The sequence below is a fragment of the Cataglyphis hispanica genome, chromosome 22 (assembly GCF_021464435.1).
Source record: "Cataglyphis hispanica isolate Lineage 1 chromosome 22, ULB_Chis1_1.0, whole genome shotgun sequence".
Taxonomy (NCBI): domain Eukaryota; kingdom Metazoa; phylum Arthropoda; class Insecta; order Hymenoptera; family Formicidae; genus Cataglyphis; species Cataglyphis hispanica.
Genome location: NC_065975.1, coordinates 44,558 through 68,018, shown reverse-complemented (window position 1 = coordinate 68,018; position 23,461 = coordinate 44,558). Strand labels below are relative to the sequence as shown.

General features: G+C 26.7%; 1 protein-coding gene across 5 annotated transcripts; it reads right to left on the bottom strand.

Annotated features, from left to right (window-relative positions):
* Nucleotides 1-390: 390 nt before the first annotated feature.
* Nucleotides 391-21,033, bottom strand: LOC126857600 (paired box protein Pax-1-like). Of its 5 annotated transcripts, none has more exons than XM_050607220.1 (5): nucleotides 20,784-21,033; nucleotides 20,541-20,617; nucleotides 20,063-20,376; nucleotides 4,459-5,091; nucleotides 391-1,037 (listed from the first exon to the last, which is right to left on the bottom strand). In XM_050607220.1, exons 3-5 carry the CDS (start codon nucleotides 20,079-20,081, stop codon nucleotides 565-567), a joined length of 1,125 nt encoding a protein of 374 aa, XP_050463177.1. In that variant the 5' UTR covers nucleotides 20,082-20,376; nucleotides 20,541-20,617; nucleotides 20,784-21,033; the 3' UTR covers nucleotides 391-564. The 5 variants fall into 5 exon arrangements, with proteins under 5 accessions (XP_050463177.1, XP_050463179.1, XP_050463181.1 ...); XM_050607222.1 differs by having other exon boundaries at nucleotides 20,063-20,207; XM_050607224.1 differs by having other exon boundaries at nucleotides 20,063-20,207; nucleotides 20,949-21,033.
* Nucleotides 21,034-23,461: the final 2,428 nt, after the last annotated feature.

Genomic DNA, 23,461 nt, shown 5'->3' with positions numbered 1-23,461 from the left:
TTTATAATTTTTTTGAAATTGAAATAAAAAATATAATTTTGCAGTATTAGCAATATGAATTTGTACTACACGATATTGATTTAGTGTTTAATGTATAAAATAGAAATATTTGCAAATTATATAAAGTACAGATATCCAAAATGGAATAAATAAATAATTTAAAATAAATAGATAATTTAAAAATTACGAAAAAAATGTCTAGAAGATATAAACTTTTATAAAACATTATGCATAAAACACACTTATATGTATATGTATGTATGTGTATACATGTGTGCATGTATATGTGCGTGTACCTTTTTATTTACAATTTTATTTACATCATTATCTGCAAAGGTGATAAAATAATAGTAATAATGGATGTTATTTTTATTCAAACTTTATTTTAACACAAAAAATTTTAATAATACGAACATCCTCATTGCATTATTAGTTCTACTATAATTAATTATACTATGCGTAAAAATATATTAAAAACATTTATCCGCGCCCAAAAAACTAATTTATTATTGATTATTTAGTTGTTTATAATTTTGTATTTATGAGACAATGTTATTCTTTCTTCTAATTGCAAGGGCTGGCTGGTTGACTTGTGCCTGAAGACTGCAACATGATAGATTGTACAGAGAGAGTGGATGATATGGTGGCCGCTGCCATAGTATCCGAGTGATGATGATGATGATATAATGCAGAAGTATAATACTGTTGATGATGATGATGTGCATGATGAGAGTGATGCGGATGAAGATAACTTGACGTCCTACGATCATTATTATCACTATTACTGTTGTTGCTATTATTATTAGCGGAATTATCGTTATGACGAGTATGATGATTGTTGTTGATCGTAGAGCATAATGATAAAGTTGGTGAAGGAGACGACGAAGAATTCTGTATGTTACAGCTGTTAGCCAGAATGTCGTGTACAGTGTGAGAACTTGGCCATTGCAGTGCGTTGTTGGTCGCCGTTTGATGTCCGCCGCTCGTATGAACTGTAGGCGACGATGGTGAGAGTTTATTCGCTGACGATGGTCCAACTGAAAACACAGCAACAGCAAATAAATATATAATAAAATCTTTTTAATTTGAATATCAACAATTAATAATGATATCAGTTAAAAAAATAGATACAATTCTTGCCTGATTTTGCCAATATCTTGCAAATTTATTAAAATTATTTAAAATTAAATATATATTTTAAAAAATAATGATAAATACGTTTTTAAATAATAATGAATGATCATTAATATACTCATGCGAGTGCTACAAATATAAATATTTTTTTTTTTTGCACTGTATATCGTACATAAATATTAAAATTTGTCCGTAGTTTCGAGTGAGAGTTTTTTCTGCTTCTATTTTTCCAATCGGCTTATAAAGGAGTTTCTTCTAAAATTAGCACAAATTTTTTTAAATCTTATGATATGTTATGATAAATTGAGAGGAGGCGGGGGGGAATGAAATACATTAATAAAAAAAATTTCTAAGAATTTAATTTTACTTTTTAGCACAAAAATTATAGTGAGTCATAATGTAGTGCTATATTAATGTAATGCTACTATATATAGGATGTCCTGAAATTCAAATATAATAAGATTGCAGCATAAAAGCTCGTGAAAAATTAAGTAATGAAAGTGCACTTTTTATTTCAAGAAACAGTTTTTAACCTTATAGACATATAAGGTAGACCGGCCCTTGTGAGAGGTGCAGTGTCGAAACATGTGAAGGACAGCAATCCCCACAATGCTATTTCTGTCCTTGCTTGAATAAGAGTGGGAATAAAAGCGAATAAGGGGAATACATGCGTATGAAAGGAGGCATTTGCTCATTTTGTCTTCATCTTCTCCTACTCCAGTCTCCCCACTATGCGTCAAAAGAAAGAGACAGAATACTATTTTTGCCTCTTATATATTTGCACGCTGTTTCTCATGGCAGGGCCAGTTCATCCTATACACCGTCTGTCCCAAAAGTTTCCGAATTTTCTTCGTACAGATGTAATTAGTAGCGTTATCTGTATAATCAAGGTCACGTTGTCTTTGTAAAAGCTTTGTTAAAAATTCTGGTAAATTTGATCGACATTCCACTAACAGCTGATTTACCATGTTGGCAAAAGTGAAGTTATTTTTTTGTTATTCGTCGAGAAATCGCCATGCAACAAACAGTCAACATCAAATTCTGTGTTAAATTGGGCAAATTGTTTACAGAAACACTCAAACTTACGAAAGACGGCTTATGGGGATCAAACATTATCGCGTACAGTAGTTTATGAGTGGTTCACAAAGTTTCGGGACGGCAGAGAATCGCTGGAAGACGATAAGCTCAGCGAAACAGCTATCGATCAGTCGAACGAGCGAAACCATAGAAAAAATTCGTGAATTGATCAAAAAGGACCGTTGCGTATCCGCGAGACTCATCGAGAATATCACAGGAATTAGCATGTCAAAATTTAACACAGAATTTGATGTTGGTTCTTTGCTTCATAATGATTTCTTGACGAGTATCGAAGAGATAAAATTTTATTTCTGCTCCTATGGTAAATCAATTGTTAATGGGATCTTAATATCAATTCTGTAATTCAAGTGGGGTTGAAAATTAATAATGTAAGATTATTTTGGTCTAGAAAATTTTGGTGGTTTAAACCTAGTAAATTCCATTCATTTTTGTAATTTTCACTCTCACTTGAATTACAGAATCGATTCCCTGGATCAAACTAAAATTTTTAATGAAATTTCTACAGCCTGATCTTTTTAAACAGATAGCGCTACTAATATTGTCTGTAGAAAGAAAATTCGGAAACTTTTCGGATAAATTATGTACATCTATGGTTTTCAAGATATAAAAATTTAAAGTTGGTCAACTATTGATTATGTTTAGATGTAGCCGCTTGTTCGTGTGTTGGTTGTACACTAGTATATTAGTGACGTATGTAAGATTCAATTTGTAAATGATCAGATTGAAAATTATATGTCTAGCATTACTACTTGGAATAAAAAGTTGCAAATACTTCTACTATTTAATCTTTTACAAATTTTTATGTTACAATCTTTTATTTTATATTTCGAATTTCCAGACATTCTGTATAATATTCGTATAATACATTATTATATTAAATATATAAAAATATTACAAATTGATAATCAAGATTAGCGGGAAAATAGATATAATATAAATAATATTTGCAGAAAGAAATATATAGTTAAATTTGTTAAGCGCAACTCTATCTTAAAATTTATATTTTTGTTTTGTTTTTGTATTGTTGACGAGGTTTACATTTGACTACCTCTTTCGCTCTTTCTCTTTCTCTTTCTCTCTTATAACTGTATAATAAAATAAAATTACCAAAATAATATTAATACAGAAATCACAATATATATTATTATGTCTCTTGCATATTTTGTTTTTGCATAGAAGCTATCTTATATTTGATATCCGTTGTATCCGTTTCCAGGAGATCATCTCCGAATGCATTGTTGAGGGGGTTGTTGATTAACTAACAAGAGCAGACATCTTTTGTGAAAAATCATCATCTTGTGAAGTTTCGCAACTGCTTATCGTGTGGACGCATCTTTCCAACGGTGATTATTCCAATATTTTTATTCATATTTTCCTGTTTTACATTCTGTGTTCTTAGATTTTTATCAAAGTTATTAAGTTTCTTAGCTAAAACGTGTTTCCGAAAACTATTCTTTACGAAAATTATTCTTGTGAGTGAATGATGATATGAAGTGTAAAGATGAATCGACCGAGATCGGCACGCGAGCAACAATATGAAAAAAATTAACTTGCGTTCTATTATACATAAGATTAAAATGCAGAAAATATTAAAATAGTAATAGCAATAAAAAGTATATAATATAGTAACAGTAATAAAAAAATTTATTTCTAAAAGAAAAGTTATATTTTTGCACACATTTTATTTTTCATTTTTTTTTTATAACACAATTTTGCCAATTATTATAGTAATTCTTACAACCTCTCATTAAAAAATATTACACCAAAGAATATTACTGGTAATTCTTTATTAAATTTCACTTTTTATAATGTTTTATCTCTGTTTAGCTATATTTAAAAGTTAATTTAGAAATCATTTAAAAATTAATTTAGAGACTGATATATTTTATTAATATATTTTATATTTTATATATTAATATATTAATATATTTTATTTTTACTGAAAATATATTTATAATGTGTGTCTGTAATTATGTCTGTAATTGTTTTAATCATTATTTAATTTAATTTTCTTAAAAAAAAAATAAATTGTACTATCATTTAATTAATTTAAACACAATTATGTAAAAAATAAATTATGAAATTTAATTGTTTATGTTTGTTTTATTTATATTCAATATTTGATTGAACTGTTTGTAGTTTTTAATGATTGAGTGACATTGCTACAAAAGATTAAAGAAAAATCTCTCGCTCGAAATCGCTATGCGAAAATCTCTAAATACTAACCTTGATGATGGTGATGTGTGATAGAAGGTGGTACCGTCGGATGATATGGTGTCGGTGGATACGGCACTGGACAAAGAGCTGCACCAGCCGCTGCAGCGGCTGCATAAAGATGATGATGATGATGGTGAGCTGAATGATGTGGATGATGATGCATAGTCGTCGTTATACCGACTTTGTTTCTTAATATTCTCGATATACTGGATACTGAAGGAACGTTGTATTTATCGCAAACGCCATCAGATAACAATCGATCCCTGATCTCCCAAGCAAAAATCCCTGGATCCTTTAATTTTAATTGTTTAATATATTGCACGACTTTCGGTGTGGTTACTCGCGGTTTACTACCACCAATTGCGCCTGGCAGTATACTACCCGTTTCATGATATCGTGCCAGTATCTTACTGACGCATCCATGACTGACACGTAATTGTCGTGAGATATCACATGGTCGTATACCCAACTGTGCAAGTTCGACAATTCTCAATCTGACAGCATTAGGGAGGGGTCTACCATTCACGAATACACCACCCAATTGATTTACTTCTCCATATTGTTGTTGATGTTGCTGTTGTTGTTGTTGCTGTTGTTGTTGATGATGTTGCGATTGCGTTCCAATTTCAATGTTGCTGTTCTCTGTGACATAATCAATTAATATCTTACTGCATTAATTATTAAAAAGAAGTTAAAGGAAAATAATAATCACAGTTTTATATTTAAAAAAAAATATTGGTTAATTATCAATCTACTTTGCAATTTATTTTATGATTTAATCTATCCATGGTTTAAAAATATATGTCTTTTTTCTTAAACATATCTTAAAATAGTTTTTCCTTCTCTTAAACATATCTTAAAATAGTAAATGTTTAATAATTTTTATATTTAATAGTTGTTAGAAAGAGAAAAAAAAGCAGAGAGAGAATATATATATATATATATATATATATATATATATATATATATATATATATATATATATATATATATATAAAACTAATGCTTATTAACTATAATAATCACACAATGCTATGTTTATAATTATAGGAATTTAGAATTTTAGATACGTGGATATATTTTGTACATACTTTAGTTTTGCTATAAGTCTATATTTATTAAATTGAATAAAAAATAACTACTAATGCAGAAATAAAAAACAAATTCTTATTTTTTTTTCTATTAATATCTTTTATTTCATTTTACTAATAACTAATGTTTGAATTATATAAAATATTGCATTACATTTAAAACCATTCGCAAAATTAGATTAAAAGCAAAAATAAGTATTTGTTATTTACATTGCAAATTATCTGATCAACTATCTGTATAAATTAAAAAAAAAATGTATTTTATTTTTCAAATGTAGAGATTATATATATATATATATATATATATATATATATATATATGTATATGTATATATATATATATATATATGTGTGTGTGTGTGTGTGTGTATGAATAATTCTATTGTAAATGGCTGTCCTGTTTGTTTTTTAATTTCTTCTCCATTGTTCGTACAATTGATTATTATCATTTTTTATTGGCACAGGAGTTTTTAACTTTCCGTCATTGATTGGACTGATTTATTCCCAGTTGTATGTTTAAAAACCAACATTCATCGCGAGTGTGTCGGATTTTTTACAATAATTGCAAAATATTTCAATTATATTCATTTGAGAGTGATCTTCTGGTTTTGATAAGGAAAATTATTCGAAATATCAATTGCTTTGCCAATCGGATTCAGCCAATTTTTCTACGATTTCTAGGATTAAGGAATCAAGTTTCATGCTTTTCTTAAATAGAATTGATTGTATTTATTCGGATTCAAATAATTATTTGCTCGCGACACGTATCGCGATAGGATCGTTTTTATTTTTTCCTTGGCACTAACATCAATTGTCGCTTTTCGGAGTGTATAATGTTGCAAATGCACGAATTATTTTATCTTGTGATGTAATGCAAGTTAGACATTTCTAAGCCCTCTTATTTAATTGTATCTAAAATAATTTAGTTTTGTATTTGAAAATATGTTTCCCTTGTATCATTGAATCGTATAATGGCTAGGCTATCGATGAATTAAATTTGAAATATAAAATGTATTGTACTTTGCTTGTTTTAATAACAAATTTTTAGCTGTTTTAATTCTGTAAAAGTTTGTATATTTTGTTTTTGAAAATCTAACATTGCCTTTTTTTATTTTAATACAGAATAGTTTCTAATAATATTTCTTCTTTAGTCTATATTTCTTAAAGTTAATATTTTTGACGGCATATATGCTTGCGCTTAGAAACTCGTGTAATTTATTCTATGAGGTTTTGTCGGATTAAAAAATCATATATCTAGTTTCCTTTAATTCAGATCATTATTGATGGCGTTTCGTCGGGGGTTCTTACATCGTTCTCTATGAGTCTTTCGTTGAATCTGTCGTTATCGTATTCCTGGCGTCTTGGATTTCTTTCATCTATATTTGTGCAGAGTCTCGTCACGCATAATTTATTCATTTCCGCTCGCATCTTTCTAACTCCTTGTATGAGTTCGCGCTTTCTCCTCTTTCTCCTCTTTCTTCTTGATGAATCGTGAAGAGTTCGTGTGTACATCTCTACCTCTAAAAATCATTCAAAATGATTCATCTATTTGCCTGATACTATTTCTAATAATAAGATAATTGATTTCTTCATTCACTGCATCTACAGAGATAATTGCAGATGCGTTTTGAAGTATGCAACGCATATTGCCTTTCGTATTTCTATAAATTTCTTTGGATTCGAAAATATTATCGATATAGATACGAGATTAACAAAAATTTTCTTTATTAGAATACATTAAGAGTTTTGTTAATGTCTCTTTCTTGTTTCTGATCTATTTTTGTTAAGTCAAAAGTCAATTATGTTTCAATTTTGCACGATTTTTTATCCAAATATTTACTTTATAATCAAGTTTATAATTAAGTTTATTTACTTTATTTTATCCAACATAATATACGCAATATTAAAATAATTTAAAAATATGTAACTCTCTCTCTCAATAGATTGAAATACTTGTCATTATTTTTGGCAAAATCACAAACGTTTTCACTGAACGCAGATAAAACATTTCACGAAGATGAGAGAAGTACACTATATCCATAGTACTTTTACGAGGTTTTAAGTACGCATATATTAGTATACATGAACACAGATATATATATATATATATATATATATATATATATATATATATAAGTGTGTGTGCGTGTGTGTGTGTGTGAGGTCTGTACATGTAATATTATTAGACTTTTTCTCGAAAGCAGTGATGAATGGTTGAGATCAAAGGTTCCGACGCGTGTAGTCATTTTACACGCGTGTAACGCACATATCTAACGAAAGAGAGACGACAACTGCACAGACATCTACGTATATGTATATGACGATATATGCAAGTGTGAGTGAATAGAACTATGCGAGTCGGTGAGTTGTTCCAGCTAACCGGTACCAGGGTGAAGACGTTTTAGCCCCTTTTTCAAACAAAAAAGTGCAATAAATTAATGTCAAACTCAAAAATTTTATTTTTATTTATCAGAATCTATGGAAAGACTCTTTACATCAATAAGAAACAGTAGAAGAAGATAAAATAATATATGCTAAATTAAAAAAAGATAAAATAATATAAAATAAAATAAATTATAACATAAAATAAATTATAACATAAAATACAATAACATAGAATAGGATACAATAAAATAATATAAAAATATAAATTAAAAATTAAAATTAACATTTAATATTAAAATCTAAAGTTTATCAGCGAGATATAAGCAATTAATAAAAAAGAAAACAGAAAAAAGTGATTAAATTCTTTTTAAAAAATCGGCAATTTTTATGGTTTGTCTCCAATATTTTTGCTTTTGCCATATGCAGCGAAAATTAAATTTACCGTTACATACAAAATCGGTGCGAATGCAAAAAAAGAAGAGCAAACAATGAATATTAATATGAACTTTTCACAATTTACATTCATTATTAGTTCGTTGTTTTGCTCGATATATGTATATATCCTATTCAAAACACAATATAACAGTATATAATATAAAGTGTGGTAGAGTTTTCTTTTTAGAATCTATTAGTCTACTAAAATAATTAGAATATCTATAGTAAAGCGCAAAATTATGTATTTATTTGATTGAGTATATATTTTAATGTAACATATATGTGTATTCTTAACAGGAATATTTTTTTTTATATGTATTTAATGTGTGTGTGTGTGTGTGTGTGAAAAAAAGTGTTTTTTTATTAAAAAAAGAAAACTTGTTTATTTTATCAAAAATCAAAATGTCTAATTCGAAATATATCCTTTCTGCATTAACAAAATGCCGTAAATCTGTCTTTGAGATAGTCTTAAAATTCTCATCACGTCGGCTTGTATTTCTACAACGTCTTTGTAGCGCCATTTTCATTTTTGGACATAGGAAATAATTAAATATACCCAAGCAGAACAGAATATTACAATAATATCAAATGATATCAAAATGATATCAAAATGATGAATTTTAATAGTCATTATGATGTTATTTTGATATTATTGTGATTTTCTGTTCAGCTTGGGTAGTGACAACTCTGACGAATAATATATACTATGGATGATGGATGTTAGATGATGCATACTTGTTTTTTTGGCAAAAATTTGCGTACAGATTTTATAAAGCAGTGTGTAGCACAAATCAAGACTTTTTTGGTTAAAATTTCTCATAATTTGTATCTTTGGACACCCCAAATTCTTTCACAAGCATTCTACATGTCATTCATTCGATTTAACATCAACAATTTTACGCACTTCTTAATAAATCTTCGGAATACCTTGACTGAATTTTCATTGGTCTTTTCTTTCGCGTTTAAAAAAGTATACTTTTTAATTTCTCAAGACTTGAAAATGAAATAAATTTATATATTAGGAAGCAAAAGACTGAAAATTTAAATCAAGAATATTAATATATTTAAAAATATAAAAATTGAATAAATATAGGTATATATCCATAAATGTATATATATATATATATATATATATATATATATATATATATATATATATATATATATATATATATATATATATATATATATATATATATATATATATATATATATATATATATACATATATATGTGTGTGTAATTCAAAAAATAAAAAATATAGTAAATTTATAAAAATATAGTATATCTGTATATATATATGAAAATATAAATAAAAAGGAATTATAATAAAAGATTGTTTTAAAATCACATAATTTAAAGCAAAAGTTTACAAGAAGCTATTAAGCTATAAAGTTTACTAACAAAACATTTAAAGCTGTCTAGCATTGTTTATATAAATACTATTTTTTAAAAGCAATTGATCTTATTTAGCATGAAAATGGTAACAGTAGAATAGATACTATTTTCACACACGCGCACACACGCACACACGCACTCACGCACGCACGCACTCACACACGCACACAAAGAGTTGCATACTACACTATTAATACAACTATAATATTAATAAAAATATGTTTATTTTTATTTTCTTTATATTAGAAGTTGTTTGTATTTATTTCATATAACTTTATATTATGACATTTTGTTGAATGATTTTACATACACACAAACACGGAAATAATAATATCTTCTGGAATGCCTACATTTACTATATGGAAATCTTATATGTCGATAACATTAATTTATAAATTCTTTTCATTTCTTCACAAAATAAAGTATTAAATTGCAGCGTCTTAACTCAAACAACACCACATACATTTCTTAAATATTACAAAGAAATTACTATAATAGTAAGTACTAGTATCAGGATTAATGCTCTCAATTGAAAATTGCACCTTAAAGTTATTACAATCTTCAATTCAAATTCTTTTCAAATAATATACAGAAAATAAATGCAATTTTTGTATGCAAGATGCATGGCATCTATTTTCTCATATATTATCATTAACTATTCCACTTTCCACTTTTCACATTGGCTGGTATACCGTTTAAGCAACAGACGTGTGTATAAAGGATATGAATAAATAAAAAAAATTGCAACGGAGAGGGAGAGAGACCCTCCGATGCGGCTACATAATTCCTGGAAGAGATTCGGACGCGAAATCGTCGCTGCCACTGATGATAGCAATATGTTTTTGCTTTATGGACATTCTACTGCGTCTGTCAGATTTTACAGTCTTTTTTCTTTGTAATGATAATTTTCAACCCTTAGCAAACTCACCTATCTTTAATACAATTTCATCGCATTCAAGCTTCTTGATAATTTAACCTTTTTAAACATGATTTTTTGCGCTTCCTGCGCAAGACTATTATTAGTTATTGATATCATCAGTTACTACATTTATTTTATATTTATTTCTAATTATATTTTAAAGATATCTTTTATTCTACTTATTTATAATTATCACTTTATATAATATAACTATTATATTATAACTATTATATAATATAACTATTATATTCTTTGATGAAAATATTGTACAGATATTATAATAAAATTATATTTTAAAATAATTGAATCTCAGATACTAAAATCTTAGTCAATTGACCCCTTTTCATTGCAATTTCATTAAAGTTTCAATACAAATTCAGAGAAATTCGTTAAAAAAATGATTTTATTTACCAAATGTCAATAAAATTGTATTAAAAAATTAAATTTTGTGAAAATCCATATATGTATATACAGAAAAAGGTTGCAAACATATCGCAGATGATTAAAGTATGATAAAAGATGATAAAAGATGATTCAATAGAGATTTAAACTCCATATAAAATTTGAGTATGATTTTATCAAGTATGTTTATATGCATAATTTTAATTATGTGTGTTCGTGCATGCGTGCATATGTGTAATATAAATCAAAAGAAAGAAATATAAAAATTAATATACTTTGAAATAAATCAACGAAAATGCACACAAGTATAATAATTGATTATATATCAGAATTTCTAGCAAAAAAAAAAATCATACAAATGTGGAAGACAGTAAATACAAATTTAAAGCGCAAAAAAGAAAAGTTAAAACTGTTAGGCAAATGCCACTACGTGACATGAAGGGGCGTGTTCAAAGATGTGATGGATGTTAGTGTCACCCTTGAGACACATGTTTTGCTTACATAGGTACCACAGAAACGCGACCAATGTTTGTCTACCATCTAGCCTGCTAATTATCAGCACCGTCGCTGTTCTCTTTGTCGGCTCCGATATTTTATAGAAATGTGAAGCATTGATTTAATTTCACAGTCACATATGTTATGAATTAGTTGCACTTAACTCAAAACATTTGTTGAAGAAACAGAAAGAAAAATATTCTTAAATTAATGTTTAAAAACATTATATGCACAATTGTTCATTTTTATTATATTATTTGTTTGTTTTTGTGTTTGTGTGTGTGTGTGTGTGTGTGTGTCTCATTAACATAAATTAGTTTCCTTATAAGCCTTTTTAAATAACTAAATATTTTCCAAGGAAAGCGCCAAAATCGACATATCAAAATTGAGCAGTTTTTATTTTAAATAATAAATTATATATAATAAATAAAACTAAACAATTTATTATATAAAAAACTAATACCTTTTTATTTAAAATTTATTTTTAATAAATTAATTTTAACATTTATTTATTTCAAAGTTTCAAAGTTTCCAATTTTTTGTTTTATTTCTTACTAATGTAATTTTGGAATATATTTAATATAACACATGTATATATATATATATATATATATATATATAATTTATAATATTATATTTTGTATATAAGATAAAGAAAATTACTTTTTTTGGACAAATTAATTACTAGAAAGTTGCGCGCGCATTTTTATTGTCATTAAAACAATGTATAAAAAGTATGATTATGCATTTATCGTAGCATTAAATTATATTTGAAGTGAAATTTTAAATGTTTGAAAGTTTTTTGAATTATTTGCTAATTTAAAAATATTAATGTTAAGATTTATTGTTAAAAATACAAAATTAAGTTAGCCACTAAATAATTTTTTGATTATGATTGTTAAACAAGTTGTTGTTATCGATCAGATTTAAAAAAGGAATAAAAAGATAAAAAATTGCCGTTTTGTAAATGAAAATAGTATTCTTATTAATAAATTCTTAAATAAATAATTAACAAATTAGAAGAAATGCTAGGTGAAAATTAGAGTAAACTATTATAAAAATTTTATAACGATATTCTTGTAATTTAGCAAGGAATTTTTGATGGACGGTTCGCACTGCGCTAATAAAATCAGCAGCCAATTCTTTTTATGGTTCTTATACGATGTCGATTATTATTATTATTCTTATATTACACGTTCGGTCGAGACATATATATCTTTGCCGAGGCAGAAAAAAATAATAGATCAATGAACAAAGGAGAGAGAGAAAGACCAAAGGTGTGTAATCCATTACCGGCCAGAAGCAGTCCAAGAAAAAGCAAAAGGGAAGGGGAATATTGCATATCCATAATAGGCACGATCGACCGTGATTGATTATCGGACCTCTTGATTAACTCTTCATCTCGATTCATGCTTACATGCTTTGATTTTTAATCGCCTTACAATTTCACAAATGTTTGTGCTGATCATTTTTTAGATAGATTTAGATAATTGAAATTATAAATATATTTTTTGTTACAATACAAATAATTTTGGATATTTTTTTAAATTCCTATATTATACGCACGCATATATGTATATGTGCAGATATAAAGCAGATATTTAGCAGCAATAGAGAGTTTAAAAAAGTTTTGAAAAGAAAGGAAGAGAGAAAGAAAGGAAGAAACGGAGATAAATATATTTATGTGGGTGTATGTGTATCTTTCCGTTTCTTCCTTCTTCTTTTTCTCTTAATAAAAAGTTAGGAGGAAAAAAAATTATCCAGATATCCATAACATTGTTTATGATAAAATCATTAGTTATTGGACTTTGATGAGAATATCAAGGACATAAATAACTTTCTACAAGGTCCAAATCGAGTGATATGTTTTCAGTTTTCAGTCCTAAAATCCATAGTTCTACAAATTCATGTCAACATACACATCAGTCACAATCATCAAATTCCATTATACACACATTATATCGCGAGTATTAAGATACCAGCATTTTTATCTGTATCATTTAATTTTTATGCGACATTTGAAAGAGATTGATTTAAATCGTAGATTACAATTCTATTAATGGGCTCAGAGAATATTAAACAACCCATAAAGTACGCTATAAAGAAATCAAAATATCTTCTAAACTATTCATTTTTAGATACTTACCCTAAAATTTCTATATACAGAATAATGAAAGGAATAGATTTATGTTAAAAAAAGAATAATTTAATTTAAAAAATTGAATTGATCTTAAAATTTCCGGAATCATCCTTAAAACATCCTTAAAACTTAGGCAGTATTCGATGTCCCTTTCGAAACAATTTAACTCTTATATATACCATTTGTTTTGTTTGTATATCATACTTTCAGAGAATATATTCATAGATCATATAATAGATCATCTTATATATTCACACACACACACACAAAATATAATAAAAAGAAAAGACTTGTAAAATTTTTTTACATTATTTGATTTCAAATGTAATTTTGCTATAAATATTTTATTTATTTATATGAAGCACCTATATAACCTATGTAACCTTTAGTTAATATCGAGTATAAGACTTATGGTTTCCCGCAGGTAGTCGAAAGAAAAATCCAGCAGCTAACGTTATTGTTTGTACAGTCCTTTATCAAATAAACCACAATCCTATTTCAATAATCTTTCTTAAAGGTTGTAGCCATTATTTAACTAAAACAAACACTACTAATTCAATGCTAATGAATCAATAACTGCCAGCTTTTGTCTTATGTGTAAATACATTTTGCAGAACACCTGGCTCTTTCACGAAATCTCGTTTGTCAACAAAAGTATCGCCGATAAATTTGTTTCTACGCATTTATTCATACATGTTGATTGCCGATATATTCAATTAGCAAGAAACTAGTTATGACTACTCTATTGCTTATCAATTCCTAGATGCCTCTTTGCCGTATTTTCATATATTTTCTTTAAACAGATGAAAGTCGCTCGTTGCAAGATCTGGACTGTAAGATGAACGATCAAATTCCCATTGCACTATTCTAGAAGTTCGATGAGAATTTTTCGACTTACAACATGGATCTAACACCGAGAACTCTCTATTCACAAGCATGAAAGTATGGCTAGAAATGCAGCGATTTGAGGACAACGAGGAGCTAATGAGCAGTGCTAGAAGTGTTGGCTGAGATTCCAGTTTAGAGACAGCGTATTCTGATGAGGGCATACAAAAGATGGTGCCGCGTTATTACAAATATTTTAATTCAAATGGCGATTATATCAAAGAACGGTGTATATACATATATAAGTAACTTTTGTATATAATAAAATATTTTTTCTGTTACTCGTTTTATTTTGCAAATCAATCGCAGATCGATTTCCGAATAGTAGTTTCTCCTATAAATATTAATACTGTAATGTCTACATTTATTTTTGAAAAAATTATCATAATATTAAATTAATAATGTTTTTGTTACAAAAAAGCAAGAGACAAATCTATATTATTGATGTATTTATACGATTGTGTATCTACTGTGATGACTTTGGAATGTTCAAATGTTTTATCTCGCTTTTACGTTTCAAATCGTATCGCTTTACATATCGGGGTCTTGAACCGTAGTAGCAAGCGCAGTAGCTACAGATGTATTGGTGTCATTGACTTCGGATATTGTTAACGCGTTACTTGTAGAAAAGAGCTGAAGGAGATAGTCGAATAGTAATATTCAAAAAGCATTTCTACACTTAATTATATATATATATATATTCGATTGTGTACATGGATTTTTTATTTAAAAATTGTGTAACATTTATTTTACTCTTATATTACTTTAGTTATCGCATTATTACATTAATATTGTTGGTAAATGTAATCCATATTTTAATATTCAAAGATAATATAAATTTACCTTAAATTATAAAAAAATATTTATAACGTAATATTATATGCAAAATTTCGTCGAACTTTGCATGTTATATGGCTCATCTTAAAAAAAAAGTATATAATATATTTTAAGTTGATAGGGGGAAAGGGGAGATTGCTTATTCCCTTTTTCTTATACTTGTATTCTAACTCTAATCAAAATATTATAAAATGTCCTTCTCGTGTGCTTTGGTTTTTTGAAAATAAAAAAACGTTTAAAAAGATCTATAATTGTTAAGATTATAATTATATAATTGTAATTTAAAATTTAATAATTGATTAACTTTTTATAATAAACTAATTATATTAACTTTTATTTAAAATCTGTAGAATTCTCTGTTTTATATACATGATCATAAATAAAAACAAAACATAAAAGAAAGTGCATTATTAACAACAATGACATTAAAAAATTGCTTTTATTAAATGTTTCGAATTAAATTACAAGTCCTGTTTTTTAAGATAATAATAAAATATCAATATTAAAGTAATAATAATTATATTATAAGAATTATTTTAAATTTAAATCACTGTTGTTTCATGAATTATACATTTTGCTACATTTTCATAAACTACAATAACTCATAAAATTTGATTATGTTAGGAAAGTTCCAGTTTTATTTGAAAATATATTGTTTTGACAATTATGTTGTATTTTTGTGTACGCATATGTGTGCTTATAATTTTTTTTTTTTTTTAATAATATACGTGTTATAAAATATCTTATTACATACTTGTTTTTCTTCCTCTTTTTCGTTATATCAAAATTTTTTATAAATTGATTTCTTAGATAATGTTTTAATTGTGTTATAAACGCGCATTTTATATACGCACTCTGTGCGTATGTACTGTATTATACATATTATGATATTCATCGTTCTTGATAAAATTTAACTAGTAAAATGTCATTTTTGGAAAATTTAAAATTTATTTAAAATTAATATTAATAAATAATAAAGTAAATATTAATAAACAGACTTTTACTTTATTAATTAAATTTATTATTTATATATTAATTAATATCAATTTTATAAATATGTAATTAAAAAATTATATATAAATTATTTTTAAATTCGTTGATTAATCTATAGCTGTGTAACGTAAATAATGTAGACGTATCCATAAGTTGAACTGTTTGCGGTGTATGCTACACAAAAATATGTATATAATGTTCATACATATATTCTACTATATATTATTTTTTTTTATGTCAAAAACATATATGTATAATATACACATATATATATATATATATATATATATATATATATATATATATATATACACATATATATGTGTTTGTAGATCAATGTTAATGACAATAAAACAAAAAACTTGAATTAATTATTGCCGTTTTTGTTTCTTCTCTTTCTATTCAATTCTTTTATAATCAACATTGAATTAAAAAAGGACAAACTCTCCCAGCGATAAGCAGAGGGGCATCCGGGACCCAATAAAAAAGGTCAAAGGTTTCTACTGAAGAATGAATACAACATACTTTCCATGAATGTTGTGTTGAACATAACTATATCAATGCTTATGTTACTTTTTGAAGCAATTTATTAATCTAACTTAACCTATAATTCTATCTTTATTTATGTTATTATACTGTAAGTATTTGTATTCTCTATCAATTTCCTTAGCCAGACATTATATTTTATTTAATAATAATATTCAACAGAAAAAATCTTCAGTCAAGTATTTACACATAATATTTGATACAAAGGAAATCTCTGATATAGAACATATACCTAGTACATAGTATATCTAGAATATGCAGTATACCTAATAAAAATTAAAGGTACAAATAGATTAGATAAGATTATATTTTTTTAGAGTGGGAGTGCAGAAAAGGGGGCCTTCGCTCTTCCTTTCCATGTGTTTACTTTTTAGATGTATGTATAGATGTAATACTAAATAATTATCAGTTCATCAGTTTTTTAATATAATATAAATGCAAAATAGTAAGAAATCGATAATCTGCCCGCTTTTAAAATATTATTAAATTATTAAATCATTAAAATATAGCGCAAAGTTAGTTAAAAAAATTAATTTTTTTGTAAAAAGCTATTTTATATACTTTTATGACAAAGTACCACTTGATGAGACTTTCGTCAAGAATGATATATAATTTGCCCGCTTTTAAAATATCATAATTCATAATTGTAAACCGAAGGAAAGCTCTATGCAAATTTTAAACTAAATCGGAAATTAAATCCCTAATATAAAAATTTATTTATTTAATATAAAAATTACCAAAAAAGTTTTATATACGATAAATATTTTTTAAATACTTTGAAATAATGTAAAGTTTTAGATTTTTTACAGGCCAATAAAAAATATTATTGTTAAAAAATAAAAAAATAATGATATAGTATAATTATTAACTTATATGAGTTTGTTTTTTCATATATTGTATTTTTATACTTATCGAAACAAAAAAATAGCTTACACTCTACTTTAGTTGCATGTTTATACATATAAATCAAACATGAATAGAAAATTTATTCGAATCTTATTTTGCTATAAGTGCCTATTCGTGCTGTTAATTATATCGCTTTCTCGTTTAATTTCGCGATATAACTCCTTTTGTAATGCGTATCCTATTTAATACATTTACACGCCACTAGTCACATCATTATTATATAAACTGCAATAGAGAATTAAGTATCTAAAGATAAGATTTCACATACTCAGTTGACTAGAGATTTATTTCTAAGATTTATTTCAACTGTTCTAAGATTTATTTCAACTAGCTCAATTATATAATTGAAAGGAAACATAGAATAAAATAAGTAAGAAATTATTTACTGTTAAATTTAATAGCATGTATATATATATATATATATATATATATATATATATATGTATGTATATACATATACTCATTTACTTATTTATTAATTATATTTTTATATGTTTATTACATTTATTATATTTATTATTTATATTTATTTAATTATTCAACAGCAGAAATTTGTTCTGGTCTAAATTATCACACAAAGGCATTAACAATATTACACATTGTATGAAGAGCAATGCAAATACAAACATTTAAAAAGTGCTATAAAATTAATAAAGCTTTTTGGTGTTTCTAATTAAAATATTAAGATAAGGTAATTGACAAATAAGAGACGAGGTGCAATAATTACAACGCAAATCTTTTTATTATTTAATTTTATTAATAAATATTAAATTAATATATATATATATATATATATATATATATATATATATATATATTAATATAATATTAATATATATTAAATATGTATTGAATTATGAATATGTTTTGAATTAATTCTTAGTCCATCTTCAGCATAGCATATATACAATTAAATTCACATTTAAAATAAACATGAGCAATATTACGCGGAAAATTCAACAAGCCACTGAATACAATATCCTGCGATATTTTGACAAGTATATTCTTTCAACTGTTTTAATCGTGGAATACAGCGGTTTCGCGGCATTTTTACATGATAGATCTCGATATACATGGATCCGTACATCTCCAAAACCCGTGTAGATATATGGATCATTCATGCATATGGAGATCTATCGTGTAAAGCTAGCGCTAGACTATGCGCGTATTTGCAATTCGTGATTCGTGAACGGTATAAAGAAATTTGATTGGTTGATTTTGACGAATCTTCTATATACATTATTTATGAATTATAAACGAATCGCGAATACATAGTCTGGCGCTAGCTTAAGAGTACCGTACGAAGCCGCGACAACCCACAATGATTAGAATAAAACAGTTGAGGTAATGTACTCCCCAAAATACCGCAAGGTATTGCATTTGGTAGCTTTTGTGTGTGTGTGTATTGAGTTTTTCGCACAATATCGCGCATGTTCATTTTAAACACAAATTTAATTCTATGTATTATGTTGAAGAGAGACTAAAAACAGTCCAATACGTACATATTTAAAGTATATTTGTTGATAAAACTAAATAATAAAAAAGTTTGCGGTTTAATTACCGCGCCTTGTCTTTTATTTGCTAATTTTCTTTCCTAATATGATTACTATTCTGAGTCTATTTCTGTTATTAGAAAATTAAAATAATAATGACAAATTATCTAGTTTTATTGTATTAAAAAAACCACAAAACCTAAAAATAATAAAATTGAATTATATTTATTGTTAGTGTAAGTATGTATGTCAAGAATATATTTATAAATTACAGTCAAATTAAATGCTTTCTCCATTTTTTTATACGATAACTTTTTTTATACGATACCTAAATATAATATAAATATATAATATATACGAAACAGCATAAACATTAATTATATACTTATAATGTATACACATATGTATATATATGTATACATATATATGTATACAATATACATATATATGTATATGATGTATAGATATACATATAAGAATATATAAAGGTATTGCAAATACAACTGAATTGAGTGATAACATATAAATAGTTGATACTTCAATCACGATTTTAGTATGACAAATATCTATATAATAAATAATGCATGAGAGAAAGATTAATTATGCTAATTATTATTTAAATCGTATTATATAGATTGTATATACATTGAAACACATAATTTGATAACATTAATTAAATTATGCTCACCTAACATGGTCGGGTCCATCGAAAAGATGTTTAATCCAGCAGCCGTCGGCTACATATAAAGTAAATCTTTGTGTTGCACGTGATATTCAAAGTACATTCAAAGCTGGCTTTTCATTGATAATCATTTGCCATTTGCGTTATGCCTCTTCAAACATAATTTTGATACAATTTTAATCTCGTGCACATACAATATACGAGTCATAAATAATGAATAATTCAATGTGAAAAAATATTGCAAAAAGTGCAATAAATAATTATAAATTAATATCAATGGAAGAATATCTCAATATCTCGGATAACAAAACTGTAAAGATCTAAAAATTTCAATATAAAATTTATAGTTACAAACATATCGCTTGATATATGTGTAAGTGTAACAAATAAAACGATATGCATAGCACACACGCGCACGCACATAAACACATACGTATACACAAAAGTTTAGAATTTTGATAATATAAATAACTGTCATACATACACTATGATAATCTTGATATCCACAATATTTCAATTTTTCGATATATTTGATTATTAAATATTCGATTATTTCATAAACTGTAAATGTATATACTTTAATAAATTGCCGTACACGCATAAATATACTTTAATAATATATATATATATATATATAGAGAAAGAGAGAGAGAGAGAGAGAGAGAGAGAGAGAGTAAATTGAATAAATTATATTTTAATAAATAACAGTTACATAATTACGACAAACCTTAAAATAGAAAAAACAATAAACAAAATAAGTAACTGAAAGTATTTTGCGATATTATATACATCTGCGATGATGGTGTAAAAGATGCAACGATAATACGCAATATGTAGTAATAAATAAAAGCGCGGATCTAACAAGATAGATTCGTAAGCTATTACACCGCACCGTCCTGTTTGCATACACATGAATCGTAACATTGGCAAATCAGTGGACGAAAAAAGAAGCACGGACACAGTCAATAACGCGCGGCTCGCCCTTCGCTGCTTCACTGACTGAAGCGACAGATTTACCACAGCAGCAATAAGAAGAAATCCCTCTACACGCCTCTTAAAGCACACAGTCCCCGCCTAAAAGTGTAACCTTATGTTCATGTACATGTGCATTCTTTTAAAATAATAAAATGTTTTGCACGAGCATTTAAATGAATATCGATTGAATTAAAACGAAAAAAAAAAGAAAAAAGAAAAAAGAAAACATTTATAGATGAACTATAAGTTTCGCCTTCATGCATCCATTTGTTCGTATATGTATGTGAAATATTGAAAGAGAAAATTTATGAAAGCAAGACAGAACCGTAATATGAGGAGGCCACAAGTGGCCTCTTAAACAGCCGATTGGTGGACGATCATATAAAACGTATTCGATCCTACAGCATTCTTATATGCGTGATGCACATTTATTTACCCTCTCGCGCATAAACACTCATGCGCACGCTCGACTGAGCGCAATCGAACGATCATACTAAAGCCAGAGGATTGGGGAAGGAGGCTGGCCATACTTAAGAGGCGGAGTCACATTCGCATGGGCTATTGGCGACAGCAGTGCAGCGTGAGCGACCATAGTTTACGCCTCTTCAAGTGCATCTACCTGATCTCTATCCACATTTTGCTTGGCGCTAAGTACTTGGCTCATGAAACTGCCGCGTGTGATAGCATGTGCGTTTGTATAAACTGTTGATGCTCTATTTGTAACATCAAATAAAGCATACGAAAATAAAACAGACGCAATAGAAAATAGTATAATGAAATATTCTCAATATTATAATTGCAATTATAATCCACAAGAAAATTGTTATATTATAAAATATTTTTTCAAAGATCATTATACATTGTATACATATGTATACACATAATGTGTGTGTATTAAAAGATTGAAATTATTAAAAACAAAATAAAATTTTATACCATCATTTTCTTTTCAATGCAGATAATTTATTAAAAGTATGCGAATCTTTTAATTACTGCATTAAATGTAAAATAATTTATATAATTCATATAATTATTCTTATAAATAATTATATTCTTATCATCAATATTCTTATCAATAATTTTCTTGTTACAACTTTAAGGACGTATGTCATATCTCCAAACATTGACAAAAGCATAAAAATTTCATAAATTGTTCTATTATTTCTTCTGAATATCTGTGCAAAATCTGAACACAAATTTCTTAACGTTTAGAAATTATTTAAATTCAAAGTTATTATTAATTCTTGGAAAATCGCGTATTACAGCACTCATTGACAAATTTGACTAGGAAAAAACGTTGTCAATGAATTAAAAATTTTCACATTTATTAAGAAAACTTTAATAAATATTTGTGCAAAACTCTGTCTGTTTCTCTCTCTCTCTCTCTCTCTCTCTCTCTCTCTCTCTCTCTCTTTTTCTCTCTTGCTTTGCAAATTACTCGTTTTTTTTTTGTTTCTTGCAGTTGATTTCAAAGGCTATTCACGAAAAGTTTTTGTCATAAATTAGGAAAAATATTAATATAAAAATATTACATCTATTTTCTTTTACGAAGACATTAAAAACTATATTATTTTGTGATATTTTAATTTTTTTATAATCCGGATTTATTTATTTAATTTTTCAAACAGTATAAAGAAGTAAGAAATGTTTTTTTTTTTAATTTTGACAGTTTTTTACTATTATTGTACAACCAAAATATTCTTAACATACATTTGGTAACATTTCAAGCATTATGATAGCAGATATTTTTTGTAACATTGCAGACATATACATAACAGCGGCGCGTATGATGTGTGACGGGCCTTCTTTTGAAATATGAATATTTCCTTTTTGCTCTGCGGCGGCGGCAGCCAGTGACGATGAGATGCTCCGCCCCGATACTCTGTTATATTAGTTAAAGGAACAATTCATCCCAAAGAATAGGGGAACTTATATTATTTCTTTAGAAATCGTTCAGTGTCAACTTTCTACATATTCTCATTAAAAAACGTGTCAGAGGTCGGTACTATTTTAGAGAAAAGGAGAAAATTAATTATTATTAATTATTAATTATTCTTATAAATTATTTCCTTTATGATAACTCTTTTTTTTTAGTATAGTTTACTATTATAAAAATTAAATATAAAATAAAAAATATAAAAACTGAATATTTATATCATTTATAATATTTTATAGAATCTCAATCACAGATTATTGACAAATGGTTTTTAATATACATTATAACATACTGGTACAACATACAAATATTATGCATTATTAGAAATTGTCACGTAAAAAATATCTAGAAAAATAATTTTGTTTATAAGTGGTTCACAAAGTTTAGGGATGGCAGAAAATCGCTGGAAAACGATGAGCGCAGCTCGATTATCAACGAGGTGACGATTATCAACCAGGCGAAACCATAGAAGAAATTATTGAATTAATCAAAAA